Genomic DNA, 14,476 nt, shown 5'->3' with positions numbered 1-14,476 from the left:
TATATATATTGTTCTGCGTGTATGATGTACACTCCTTTTAACCATCCGTTTAGACAGAAACGAAACAACCCGTGTTTTGCTTCCGTCAGTAAGCAGTGTGTGTGTGTGTATAAAGGATAGCATGGCACAGTGTCCAGTAAAATTAAATCAGTCACATTTTGTAGTATTTATTGGATGTTAAATTACAATTTTTTGCATAAGCCTCATTTTGTACGCAAAATTTCACTATAAACACTCCTTGTTTGAAACAGGACATGTAAACTTATTCTAACCAGCTCTAAAAAAATTACAGTAAAGGCCCAAAATGAAGCAAATTCTAATTCTTTTGAAAAAGGATAAATGCTAATCTTAAGATAAGACTCAGTAAAACTATTAAAAGTTTATAAAAAATAAGATATAAATAAGACTAAGGCACCAACCTCACACACACCAACCCATGTCTTACACTCAAAATGAATCACCGTCGGCCAATCAGAAGTCACGGTAGATGCTCATACCAAATTCAGGCAGAAACCAGAGTGCTATACAGCAATAAATCACTATTCTGTCAATTACCATCCAGTCACATAAATTAAGTTTTGTAAACAAAGGAGAAAATGTTTTCTGTTGAGTTTTAACATATAGCCCACATTGCACATATAGCACTAAGTAAAGCATTTCAAACAACGGGGTCAGAGGTCAATGGGCTTCATGGCAGAGAGAAGCCTGCCTTCACTGAGGGGGTTTCTGGGTGAGCCTCTGTAGCAACATTTGTCATTTTCGTACACCTCATGCAAAATGATCTTCGGTGGGTTCACAGAACGAGAAGCGGTGCTATTTTTGAGCAGCTGGCAAGGCTCGCTTTTGGCCTTCGGCTGTACCCTGTTGGTTACATCGTCAAGGGCGCCGCCACCACCTTGCCACCTATTGGTAGAGGGCCTCCTTGGGGCAACTTTAGGGCGCCGTTTGGCTTGCTTGTCGACGTGCGCTTCACCGACCCGCCGCTCTGTTACAGACAGGCCGCTCTCCAGGCTGATGGACTTCCTGACCGGACTCTCGGGAATCTGGACACGTGTTGTGCTTATGAGCAGAGTGTTGATCCGCCTAACTGACTGGCGGACAGGGGTGCGCTGAAACTTGAGGGGGGATCGGACTGCTTTGGTCTTGGGGGAATTAAGGGTGAGGGTATTGAACCGGTGGATGTGGTCGGCCACCCGCAAGTGGTGTGCTTCTTTAGGGCCCGGCGAGTTTTCAGTCTTTAAACGGCACAACTTAGCAGTGGGGAGCTGCGTGGGTGGGGGGGTGCCAAGTGTGGAAAGACCTGGGGTGTTCAGCTTGGGCACTTGCAGTTCTATTTTGCAGGACACTGACGGGCCATTACCATCGATGACTTCAACCAACCCACTGTTGTTCTCCTGATCAACCTCTCCGCCTATGTCACCCTTCTCCCCTGACTGGAATACAGATTCCTCCTTGTCCAGAGGACTCTCTGACGGTCCAAGCTCAGACAGGGTGGAGTCGATATGTAAAGGAGTCAGGGGAGTTATTTCTAGCTCACTAATTGTCACATTTTGTTCATCAGCAACTGCCTTCTTTGGGGTTGGACTGTAACAGCTTCGTTTGCTCTCCTGACAATCTGTAGACGTTGGACTTGTCTCCTCAGCTTGCATTACCAGCTCCTTCCCTGAGAGGGTGCTACAGTCAATGAGCGAATGCAGGTTGCTGCCGGAGTCAGCAAATGCCTTCTTGATCTGAAGCACCGTGGGCCCAGTCACAGTGTCGCCCCCCACGAAGGAAGAGCAAACATCCTCAGATAAGTTTCCGACAGCCGGGGGCTTGGCGGTAGCCAGAGTGGGGTCCGAGCAGCTGCTGTTCTTATTGCATGTTCCCACGGGGGTGTCTGAAAGAGAATCACAGCTAAAGGCATGGAACACCGCAGGGCTTCCCAAGTTCCAAGACGTCCGCTGTCCAGCCACAGCACACTGCGGGCTCAGCAGGTTGTCTTCAGACTTGCTTATTTGCTTGGAACCTGCAAGACAGAATAGTTGATAGCAAACATACCCCCCTTACAGCTTGGTATTAACTTCTCAACCAGGGGAGGCAGGGCACAGGAGTATACAATGAGATTCACTTACGTTTTGAGGGCCTCCTGCCATGTAAAACAGTGGGACTGAAAGGCGTATCTTTGGCGAACTGAAAGCTGGTGGTGCTTTCTTGAGTGGCAAGACGCCAGCCAACGGTCTCAGATGCCTTTGGCCCCAGGAGAGAATGTGAAATGACATTCTGTTGAAATAAAGGTGTCTCTCTTTTACTAAGATTGAAGATACACAAGCATCTGTGTGTCCTCTTGTAGAAGTTGCCAAATAGAAAAATATTAGAGGAAAAAAAAATACTGCTGGTCAGAAGGTATTGGTTATTATAGTTTTATTATTTATTAAATATACATTTGAGTATAATGTTTTAAAAGGAGCCATTTCACAAAAATGTTACAAGATATTAAGAAACCATCCAACAGGTTTCACAATGCATTAAAGTGCCAAGACCTATTCTATGTTAACAGATTCTTTTCATGTCAATAAAACACACACCTTCCCATCAGTTAAGGAGCATGAACATCACATATATATCTTTGCATACACTACATATTCGCACCTATTTTCCCCCCATCTTTAACCATCACAAAGGCATAAGAGAGGAAGTGATTATACAAAGTGCAAAGTTTAGTGGTTACTTAAAAATCAATACCTAATTAGCAAAGCATGATTTTGGTATTAAGAGTAAAAAAAGTACCAATTCATAGTTTAAACAAAACAATTTGGACACTAAATGTTCATCAAGTGTCAACTCACCCCCCACCTCTCAAATGAAATTAATAATACACAGTAAATATTGAATTAAAATCATAGAGGCAGAAGCTGAAGCCAGACAACACGAAACATAAAAGGTTGGAAACAAGCGTAAGGCTGGTTGACCATCTTCCCCAACACTGTACTGGGCCCATGACAGGCACGCACCAAAGCAGACTGATTAAACCGAGTCAGGCCAGAAGACTGCCTTCATGTTCAACGGTACCAGCAGCAGGACAAGCACGTTGGAGCAGACAGTCATTCACGGCGTTTTAGAGTCTGGACTTACAGGGTCTCCCCTACTCCTCCCCAGGGAGAAACGCAAACGCAACGATCTGCGCACAGACTCCTTCTTGGCTCCTCTGGGCGAGAAGCAGCCAGCTTTTCCTGACTCCACTCTGGGGGGGGGGGGGGGCAAGTCAAAGTTGTCATGTCATCAAGTGGAGGGTTGAAGACTGCAGCAATGCAACTTGTAATATTGCAACAGCTCGGCCAACCAGCAATGTGTGCCAGAGCCAACGCCAGCAAATAAAACAATTTACAGGCCTGGTTTACACTAGGCTTGGGGGTACCTCACTTTTTCCACATAGTCAGACCTTTGAGACATCAGACGGCAATATATGGTATTTTTGAAAGCAATGCTATTATTGTAATTATTATACTGACAGACAGCTTACTCTGTGATTAGCTCAGACGTCCAGTGACTAAAGCCTGAAGAAAAGGCCACACCCACCTGCTCACATGCTTGCTCATCCGTTTGCTCTTCCTCCTTGCAGACGGCTCTCTGGTCTTACCGACCGAGGCACTCAGGGACACACAGGGGCTGGAGTCAAGCCCTCTACCTGTGGAGAAACATAGGTGGGAAATGTGTGGAGACCAGGAGTGAGTGGGCTTATATAAAAATCACCCATTACACAAAATGGCAGTAGTATACAAGAGAGGCTGAAGTACCTGAGCCAGGGGTAGAGCTGCTGCTGAACAGGCTGTTGGGGAGCAGCTCCAGTCCCAGGTTCTTCTTGATGGACTTCCTCTTCTTGTTTGAGAAGCTGCAGCTGTGACCCACCTCCAGGGGCATCTTTCTCTTTGTGTTTGGAGTCACAATCACAGGTGTCACTGAGAAGACTTGGAGAGCAGAGAAAAGGCCAGTGTTAGTCTCTCCATCTGACTGGCAGCATCAGAGCTTAGAAAGAGCATTCGCATAGCGAGCAACGCATCCAACGTCAAAACAGCCGAGCGGCCTTTTGAGAGCTGCCAAGACTGAGAAATACTTAAATACCTACGAAGAGCAGACGGGAACCAGCAGAGAAACATGCACAAGCGCGGATATGCATCAGCATGCAAAGCTGCTTGAAATGACTCCGAAGAATAATTCAAACTGCCTTCCAAATTCATTTTACACCGGTGCATCCCAATCCGGTCCTCAGAGACCTGCAGACAGTCCACGTTTTTGCATGAAGAAGCAAAGAAGCAAAACACATGGACCACCTGTGGGTTCCCAAGGACAGAGTTCGGAAATACTGATTTACACAAATTAAAATCGGCATCAGGTTAAAGCAATTCTCCATAATCTGCCGACTGATGAGCCAATTTCAGCAAGGCAGTCTGAACAATAATCACTCTAAGGTGTGTCGCTGTGCACATTCCAAAGCCAAAGACCTACCATCTTCACTGGACAGGGACGAATTCGCGGGCGTTCTATTAGCTTTTAACTTATGTAGAGCTCCATTAACCACATCTGGAATGCAAGACAGAATTGTCTCATGCTTGGCAAGTGGCTAGTGGATGTGTGCCAATGCACAGCCAGCAGATGGTTAAAGGCTTCACATTGGTTTAAAAACGGCAGGTGACCTGATCCGAGTTGCATCGGCAAGGTGTGTTAGACAAGTACAGCACAGGAGACCACACCGGTATTCCCCAGAGTTCTTACCTCCTAAACTCCGCCTCACTTTCTTTTTCACCCCAGAGTCCGTTTCCCAGTCCTCGACTTGGATTGGGACAGGCGAGACCAGGCCTGCTTCATAGCCTACCATGGCTGGGATTCTCTCCAGGATGAATGGAGGGACCACCCCTACAAAGACGACCGTCAGCTCCAGGGCAGTGCACACAAAAAAAAAAAAAACACCCACACACACAGACATGCTTCACATCTCCACAAGACAAGCGTTTGCCTGCTTCATACCGATGTCCTGGGGGTTCTCGATGAAGAAGCGTACCACAGCAGCCTGCAGCTTGAGCCTTCTCTCCATACCAGAGCTCATCTTCTCCGCACCCTCACAGTGCAGGAGGTTTGGTGTGAAAATCACTGACAGGTTCCCACTGTCCATCTTATTTTCACTATATCTGTGAGGGACAGGCAAAAGCAGAAAGAAAGAAAAATCACTACAGGCTGACCATGATGATTATATACACCATTCGTTCACATCTTGCATCGCTGAGTCTTGACCACCCAACAATCCTGTCGGCAGATCATCATTTCTCCACCTTGGAACACTTAGTTGGTGCTCACCACTACTGGCCATAAGCACCCCACAAGTTTTGCTGTTTCGGAGATTCTCTAACCCAGTTGTCTGACAATCTGGCCCATGAAGTCATTCAGGTCTTTACCTCTGCCCATTGATACTTCATTCAACATGATGACTACAAATATCTAATATATCTCAGACCTTGGCAAGTGATTTTTTTTACAAGATGGTCAACATTAATTATGCCACATAAGGGCATGTTTTGGCTCATCTATGTACATTTATTGTCTATTTCAAGTAAACACACACCGCTGAGAGACATCTCTGAGGAAAGTGAAGAAATAGCGCAGTGTGTGAGCATTTCTGTCAGGCAGGACACAGGACAGCAGTTGGAGAGCAGAGGTCCTCTCCTCAGCTGTGGGCAGCTGCTGTGCCTTAAGCAGGGCATCTTGTAGATCCGTAGGCAGAATGGATTCTGGCAGCTCACGAAAGAACTGTTTCAGAAGGCCAGCCACGTCACAGGGCAGGGCTGTGGGGATGCAGGCCTCTCCCTGATCCAACTTCACCTAAGGGGAGGAGACAGGACCAGTCAAGGCACGTGCAACTCCTTGCACCCAGGCGGCTCGCTGACAGGCTGTGACTCACCCTCAGGGCTTTCAGACGAGTAACAGAACCAGACTTCCTAAACAGACCCTCTGTGTGGACATGTTCGATAAGCTTTGTGCAGGCATCCACCAAGAAACTGTAAATCAGAAAAAATGCTTAAAAATTATAAGATTTTTTCCCCCCAAAAATCCATATCAAATAGCCTTCAGAGACAAGCAACACACAAAGTTGATAGTAGGGGGTTGGGGAAACAAGCTTACCAGGGTATAGTACCATATTCGGGCACAGCACATTGTGCCAAGTTGTCAAGAGGCACTCCAAAGACTCTGACCTATGAAAACAGAATGTCTATTCACATCCATACAATCCTGTTTTCAAAAAGTCCTGAAATAGTACAGTGTAAATCCAGGTATCTGTGGGAAGGCAGGCATTTTTTCCAAGTACGAGACTAAGGGAACAACATGTCCCACAGGAAAGTAGTGCAAATTCAATCACACACACGTCGCCCTGGAGAGCGTCTGATACGGTCTCCTCAGAAATTTCATTGTTTCAAGCAGAAAATAACCACTAAATCCACTAAACCAGCGGCAGGGCACAGTGCAGTAAAAATAACAACCACAAGACGACATGATACCGTCAAGAAGATTTTAAATGTAAAAGTAATACGTGATTTATACAATGTATTAGCTTTCATTTACGTGGGCAAAAGCACTGACCCACAAACCCAATTTGTTCCCTGGCATGTACACGGTTCTTCGGCTCTCGGAGCAGCTGTGCTGATCACAAACCCGACCCCGCCTCCACACAGTTCAAGCCCCCGGCGAAAGACATCAGTATTAGTCCATTTAGTTTGGGAATACAACCCCTACACACCATCTCTGTCACTTTGTTTTACCAAAAGCACCAAGACTGATGGAAAATAACACAGAATGCAAAGGAAGTGACGTTCTTAGTCAGTAGTCCATAAAATAATTATTTATGTATTGCATAACTAAGCACGGAGTTCTTACCCGAATACACATCCTGCTCCACAGGACACAATTACAGATAATTAACTAGGCAGAGAGACCCAAGTGTGTTTACATTACTGTCCTGTCGCCAGAGGTAGTCTACACGTCCCTGCGTATTTTATTTATTTTTTTTTAAACCTGTAATTATTATTCAGAAAATGAGACTCAATAATTAAGCAAAGCATTACAGTGTTTTTGTTGCGTTACTCTGCATTTTTTGTACCACAAACTGTTCACAAATCCAAAAAAATCTATGGCGATTGCGAGTAAATGTGGGTGAGCTGGTGGGGGGGGGGGTAAAGTAAATTCGCCTACCAAACATGCATAACTTTAAAGAGAAAAAGAGTATAATTTATATTTGCCCCCGAGAAAGGATCCTATAATTGTCCGTGGCACAAAGTGATAGATGGCAATATGTTAACAGCAATACAAGCAACCGGCTAACAACGTCAAGGGTGAGCAATTAGTCAAACAATGAACTCAACTTACCGAAGGGCCGCCTGGAAACTTGCACGTCTTTTTCTTGTTCCAGTTTTTAATCTTTATTCCATACTGAGCTCTGATGTGCTGCACGACGGCCAGGCGCACCACGTTCTTATCCGATATCTTCATTTTCAAAGCAAATCCAATTAGATCCAAGCGACGACTATATTACACAGAATGCTAAGCACCTTTTCTCTCTCCTCCCGTTCAATCACAAACTTTCTTTTTTAAGTCTTTCGTTTCGGTTGACTGTACTTTTCCTGATCAGCCAACATTATACCTAACGTTTACCAGCTCCGTTCCCGCACATACAAAGACCCCCAACTCACATCCTAGACCTACTTATACTCTCGGCAAAATCCTGCTACATCTTTAGAAGTCTCACTGACTTTTATAGCTTTAATCATCCAAAAGTGTAGCGATTTAACGATTTTTTTCCCTGCACCCTCCCTAAATACCTTCTCACTCTCTTTTCTTCCCTAATGATTCAAACGGCGGCGTTTCCCGTATCCCTTTTCTGATTGGATACGAAACTTCAAATATTAGGACCCAACAACTGTAGCGATAGCCGTCCTTTATTTTGCCTGTTCGACAAAAAACGTATCAGAGCGATCGCTAACGCTTGTGAAGAGGGGATGATGGATCTTGTGGTGGCAAAGTAGGGTTAAACGAAACATTTATTGCTACTCGCTTTATCTTTTCAAAAGAAAGTGGAGTTTTAAAATGAATTATAAAAAGTGTTTTCTAAACAACAGTTTTTCTAACATAACTACTGCTTTCAGTGAATTCTTTACAGTAATATTTTAGGGCTTTATATGTTTTTGTACATCTTAGTTAACTATTTTTTGTTTTTATTAGAAGAAATTACACACTATAATTACTGTTACAAGCATCTATTTTTATTAAAACAGAACATGTATATACAGTACACAGCACAGTACAAATGCAGACAGAGGAGTGTTTGGAAGGGTGTTGGTTGTTTTGTTTAGAAGCACTTCCTGTGGACAATGGAGGGGCCAGCCTCGTCGTATTCCTGCTTGCTGATCCACATCTGCTGGAAGGTGGACAGGGAAGCCAGGATGGAGCCACCAATCCAGACAGAGTATTTGCGCTCAGGGGGAGCAATGATCTAGATGAAAAATAAATAGCATATTACATCCATTCATCCAGCATTTATCTTCCAAAATGTATCACATACATTCAGAATTGTATCAGAACCATCTGTTATAATTTCCTGCTAAAATTAAAAAGTCATTAAACGTCTGTTGACACAAAATATGAATTCTCTCACCTTGATCTTCATAGTGCTGGGGGCCAGGGCAGTGATTTCCTTCTGCATACGGTCAGCAATACCAGGGTACATGGTGGTACCACCGGACAGGACGTTGTTGGCGTACAGGTCCTTGCGGATGTCAATATCACATTTCATGATGCTGTTGTAGGCGGTCTCATGGATACCAGCGGACTCCATGCCTAGAGGAGGATATGGAACAGTTATGTTATGGATGTAGCTGGGAAAGCTCTATGAAAGATGGTAGTGTTTAGAAGGGGTAATGTGGAAATGCAGAGTTTTCGGGTGGTGCTATGATTTTACACGAGGGATTTCTTTTACATATGCCCCTCCACTTGGGGGCAATATAGTTGAAGAGTTAGAAAACAACTGGGACTCACCAATGAAGGAAGGCTGGAAGAGGGTTTCTGGGCAACGGAAACGCTCGTTGCCGATGGTGATGACCTGACCATCAGGCAGTTCATAGCTCTTCTCCAGAGAGGAGGAAGAGGCAGCAGTGGCCATCTCATTCTCAAAGTCCAGAGCCACGTAGCAGAGCTTCTCCTTGATGTCACGCACAATCTCACGCTCAGCTATGGGAAGCAAGTTGAAAGGGAGACATGAGTAGCAGTCACAAGTGCAAGCAACTGAACATCCTTTAAAATGTGATGGTCTGTCCTGAGACATAAAATTTCTCTTCCTCAGATATACCAAGTAAGACAACTGAAGGTAAATATTGATATCCAGTCACACTGTTCTAAATGAACTGTTTCCTGTTATGTACATTATACATTTGAAACAGCCAGCAATAATTTAACAGTTAACTTGCAGAGTCCAGAATTTTCTGCATGTAGATTATGTGTGGAAGTATTACCATCTTGTGTTAGAGGATTAACTGTTTCTGAAGTTTAGGAGGAAGTCTTTTCACAGTTTTTATTTATCGCTCGGCAGACTTACCAGTTGTCACAAAGGAGTAGCCTCTCTCAGTAAGGATCTTCATTAGGTAGTCAGTCAGATCACGGCCGGCCAGATCCAGGCGCATGATGGCGTGGGGCAGAGCGTAGCCCTCATAGATGGGCACGTTGTGGGTCACGCCATCCCCGGAGTCCAGCACGATTCCTGCAGACAGCACATGGCCCACAGTTACACGTCTGTGTGCCTGTCAGAGAGGCTAACCTTTCCGAGTTCCTCTGCACTTGTCACTCCATAAACAAACATGGCTGCTGACATTAATGGTTACTGGTGGGGAACATAGCCTGCCTGTGAAGTATTCCTGCTAAGCCCTAACAATGTAAAGGCCATTCATCCTGCTGCCTGGCAGCTAAACAAAGCTCTTTGTTAACGCTGTAGTACTGAAGTGACCCTGAGCATTCATACGCAAGGTAAATTCACAGATATTCTAGTGTCACCTAAATGGTATGAAGTACTGGCGACAACTTCTCCCAAAAAAGTCCTTATATCTCTGATTTGACTCTATATATACTAGATATTTCTATATATCAGACGTACATTAATTTAATGTTAACCTGCGTTCTAAAATAGTTATGACAAAGTCAAGTGGTTCTGTTAAGTTCATTAATACCCTTAGAGAGGATGCATTGACTTTTGTTGATTGCATTAAATACAGGAGATTTAAGCCAAGCAGGTTGGATGTGTCTGGGTTATATCAAGCTTCCATGCTGGCTGCTGTTACAGAGGATGGTGAACTTTGCTGAGTACTGACCAGTGGTACGGCCGGAGGCATAGAGGGACAGCACAGCCTGGATGGCCACGTACATGGCAGGGACGTTGAAAGTCTCAAACATAATCTGTGGGGTTGAATTGACAGCTGTTTGAAACGAGTGCCGTTCATTGTGCAGCAGCCTGTTAGAGCTAAAATTTGCTGTGAATTATGGGTCTACGAGGAGCCGCATCACATACCTGAGTCATCTTCTCCCTGTTGGCCTTGGGATTGAGGGGAGCCTCAGTCAGCAAGGTGGGGTGCTCCTCAGGGGCCACACGCAGCTCATTGTAGAAGGTGTGGTGCCAGATCTGCGTGGGTGCAAATGGGCAGGTTGGACAACAAGCTAAGCCCAAAATGGCAAGCTAAACTCCCATCGTTCTCAACGATGTCCAATGTTTGTCATGCGTTTGAAATCTAGTTCTTATTGACCTTCTCCATATCGTCCCAGTTGGTGATGATGCCGTGTTCAATGGGGTACTTCAGGGTGAGGATGCCCCTCTTGCTTTGGGCTTCATCCCCTACATAGCTGTCCTTTTGACCCATACCCACCATGACACCCTGCGAAAGAGACAGAGGAGGTAAGGAGGAGTTGATTTTATGTAGCGATCGGCAGCACACGTTGCGCGATTCGTGCAGCTCCATGCGGGCACTCGGGGCTCACCTGGTGGCGGGGCCTTCCCACGATGGAAGGGAAAACTGCACGGGGGGCGTCATCTCCGGCGAATCCAGCCTTGACCAAGCCAGAGCCGTTGTCGCACACGAGGGCGGTGGTCTCGTCTTCGTCACACATGATTGATCTTTTCTGGGATGGTCTGTGAGCACACAAAATCGGAGGTGTATTAAAAATATCAGTCAGATGTTTACTAGGAGACTTTTGGTAGAGCTAACCCCAGTAATCCTGATTCTAGACTTAATTCTTAAATGTAGCTTACTAGAACTGCAATATATCTATAGACATACACAATGATGAAGTGTCTATTTAAGCTCACGCCTGAGGAACTATTTATGTGTATTTTATCAGTGCGCAGTTCAGTTTTAGTAAATGCTGTAATTAAATATTTTCTATATAATTTATATAACCATTCTAGTAAAATCAGATAATTGTCTTCTTTAGTAAAATATTTCAGAATATGGTATAAATAATAATTCTAAAAGGCATTTAAGATATGCCAAAGGGTTTTTGAGAGGCTTAAAATCCAGGGAGTTAGAGCCAAACAGGGGCATATGACAGCTCCAAACCAGCTGCCTATTTTAGACCATCGACTCAGTACTGCCAGACGTGGCCATACCGGCATTTTCTCTGAGCCACACAAAGAGGCCTGGCTCCCACTGCAGCTGTCGACACATTGCAGTACCTCTTTTTACAGTTTGCTGCCCCACTGACGGCTTTATCAGCTAAACAGCCTGCCAAGTCTAGAGCCTCGCACGTGCCCAGCTGCCCTGGAGCCCAGCACATGATGCATGCAATCCTACCCCAGAAAAACGTCTTGAAAATGCACTGTTGCAGGTTGCTTTTAACGCTGTTAGCATTCCTCCTACAAACTGCTAATCCATCCAGTACAGATAATGCAGACAGACTGAAAGTCCTGGTTTCATCACATCTATTTATTTAGCAGATACTTTTTATCCAAAGCGATGTACAATTGAGAAAGCAGGGTTAACCCCTGGAGCAACTGGGGTTGATGGCCTTGCTCAAGAGCCCAAAAGTGAAACCATTCTGCCTGCCATAAGCTGGCAGCCTTCCTATCAGGGCACAGATTGCAAACCCGTTAAGCCACATCCCACTCCAGAATCTTTATACTTAGACAGGCAGCAGAACAAGTTGTACCAGGCATAGTATGCTATAACAGACTAATATTTCCAGCTAAGTTAGTCTCTGCCCTACTACAGACAGTGAACTGTCTGTTTGTAATCTGTAAGTCATTCTGCACAAAAACAGCAGCTGAATAAAAGAAGGTAAACAGCTTCTCATCACTGTCTCATCAAGCGGTTCTATCTACGACAGCCATACGAGAGCTCAGAGGACTGGCGATGGAGACCCGGCCTCCTGCAGAACTGAAATGGTCCAATGAGGGAAATGTTAGCAAGCACTCACCAAGTCGTGTCGCAAGACTGATGCTTCCACTGGGACAAAGGCCAAGGGTTAGAGGGGCTCCTTAAATAAGCCCCGAGCCTAGGGTCTGGGGGCGGGCCCAGGAGTTCACACAAGCCCAAATAAGACCTGCTAGGGAAAAAAAAAAAGTTTTGACCTCCTAAGTGTATCTGATCCTCTGTGATGAGATGTCATTGAAAGAGAGAGATGCTTCCTAGAGAAAAATGATTCCTGACTGGATTAATGTCCAAAAAAACATACACTTTAATCAAGTGAAATTTAAGTTTAAGTTCTGTTTGTCTTGGTCAGTGCATAATAGTTTAAGTCACTGTACTGAAAATCACCTTTTTTTCATCGGCTATACACCCTAGTCAGATATCTACAGCTGTATTGCAATTTCCAGAATGTATCTGTCTAAAAGTATTAATGTTAGATTGTATGATGGAGGTAATCTCTTTTCCTCTGATTTGTCTCATTTATGGAAGCAGCACATTCCTGAACACACTTCATTAAAGACTGCAGTTATGATGGCTGCTGTGGGATAAGACTATATTCTGTTGCTTTGAATTTCAGAGCTTTATTTGGCTTCATGTTATGTGTGGCAGTAAAAAAAATGGGATAACTTGGGATACACATATAATTTATATATGACGAGCCTGTTAAATTAAGATCATTCATTTGTAAGAAATTGCAACCTATCGTTGCTGATGGCATTGCAGTCATAGGGAAGAGAGCCATCCTGTGTCACACAAAGGACAGACGCTTGCTAAAATCACCCTGAGTTAATTTTGTGCCTTCTTCTGTATGCAGCCAGTGTTCACTGTGTTGCATGTCTCTTAGACAGTTGTGGAATAGAGAGCGACAAGCTGTTCCCTGTGCCCCTGCAATGAATGAATTAGATTAGTAAGGATTTAGCAAGGGTGTACTGCGCTGTGGAGGAGAGCCATACTTAATATGACCGTGCTGTGGGCAGAGCTGTAAGGATCTAGTTAAGGAAACTCCAGAGGCGGTCTATCAGTGTGTGGAATACTGTATATGTCAATGGACCAGCCTGCTGGTATGTGAGATGGGGCCCTTCAAAGGCTGGACAGCTGCCAGCGACGCCAAAACAGCCTTACTTCCTGCTGTCTGCTGGGGGCAGCCCCTGTAGCCCCTGCAGCTAGCCTCTGATTGGCTCAGGCCTCTCCTTTTAGGGTTATGGTGAGTAACAGGTGTCCTTCAGCACACAGATACAGCGTGTTGAATTTGCTGCCGTAGCTCCTTGTTCACCATCCGCTCACCATACCCCACATTCTTTGATTGTGCCCAAAGAGGAAATACGCTCTTTTTCTTCTATATAGAGTCTGAGCGTGCAGGCAGGGTCACAAAGCCAGCTGGCTGCTGCCAGAAACTCTCCATTTGTATCTTTGGACTTGCGTGTGCCTGTAAATATTTAAATCTAGGCAGCCTTATGTCACCTTAACTGTTATGGCATCATCATTCATTGTATTTTACCAAAAAGCTCGTTTGTTTTCATACTCAAAAAACTTCTTATTAGAGACATTCACAGATAAATGGGGTTGCCTTACTTAGCATTGAGGTTTTACGAATAGGATTATTGTATGTTTTTACCAAACATAATCTCAGTTTTTATTTGATTTTCATTTCAGTGTAAATTTATGTTATTCTATATGATGGGATTTGAAAAGGCGGGCAACTTGGTCAGGAAACCATGAATTAAATTTCATCAAGTCGATCTGTGTGGTTACAATGACATTCATTACAACGTTCCAAACAGTGGTGTTAGTAATGAAATGATTGTGAATGGTGATACAATGTGCATTGTGAGTTTGAGCAGAATAGCAGAGATATATCTGTGCCCTGCCATGTTATTTATGGTTCATTACCAGCATATTATAGTGTATGGAATCCTGGAGGATGGTCTCAGGCACCTATCTATGTTGTGGTTATAAAAGGCGTCTAAATATAGAGATGTGATAGCATCCAGTGGGGAGGCCTGGAGGTG

The 14,476-nt window shown here is 44.5% G+C and overlaps 2 protein-coding genes across 5 annotated transcripts; both read right to left on the bottom strand.

Annotated features, from left to right (window-relative positions):
- Positions 1–151: 151 nt before the first annotated feature.
- On the bottom strand, positions 152–8,119 carry arhgap11a (Rho GTPase activating protein 11A). 4 transcript variants are annotated; one of them, XM_048975217.1, is made up of 12 exons: positions 7,393–8,119; positions 6,154–6,224; positions 5,933–6,029; positions 5,597–5,853; positions 5,005–5,165; positions 4,753–4,893; positions 4,486–4,560; positions 3,777–3,947; positions 3,559–3,667; positions 3,115–3,223; positions 2,115–2,262; positions 152–2,008 (listed from the first exon to the last, which is right to left on the bottom strand). In XM_048975217.1, exons 1-12 carry the CDS (start codon positions 7,513–7,515, stop codon positions 672–674), a joined length of 2,799 nt encoding a protein of 932 aa, XP_048831174.1. In that variant the 5' UTR covers positions 7,516–8,119; the 3' UTR covers positions 152–671. The 4 variants fall into 4 exon arrangements, with proteins under 4 accessions (XP_048831174.1, XP_048831175.1, XP_048831176.1 ...); XM_048975218.1 differs by having other exon boundaries at positions 2,115–2,229; XM_048975219.1 differs by lacking the exon at positions 4,486–4,560.
- Positions 8,120–8,263: 144 nt separating this feature from the next.
- Positions 8,264–12,597, bottom strand: LOC125707848 (actin, alpha cardiac muscle). Its single transcript, XM_048975223.1, has 9 exons — positions 12,475–12,597; positions 11,041–11,191; positions 10,809–10,937; positions 10,577–10,687; positions 10,380–10,464; positions 9,614–9,775; positions 9,058–9,249; positions 8,678–8,859; positions 8,264–8,515 (listed from the first exon to the last, which is right to left on the bottom strand). Exons 2-9 carry the CDS (start codon positions 11,167–11,169, stop codon positions 8,372–8,374), a joined length of 1,134 nt encoding a protein of 377 aa, XP_048831180.1. The 5' UTR covers positions 11,170–11,191; positions 12,475–12,597; the 3' UTR covers positions 8,264–8,371.
- Positions 12,598–14,476: the final 1,879 nt, after the last annotated feature.

The sequence above is a fragment of the Brienomyrus brachyistius genome, chromosome 14 (assembly GCF_023856365.1).
Source record: "Brienomyrus brachyistius isolate T26 chromosome 14, BBRACH_0.4, whole genome shotgun sequence".
NCBI lineage: Eukaryota > Metazoa > Chordata > Actinopteri > Osteoglossiformes > Mormyridae > Brienomyrus > Brienomyrus brachyistius.
The sequence above is the reverse complement of the archived record's forward strand: the minus strand, read 5'-3'. Positions and strand labels throughout refer to the sequence as shown.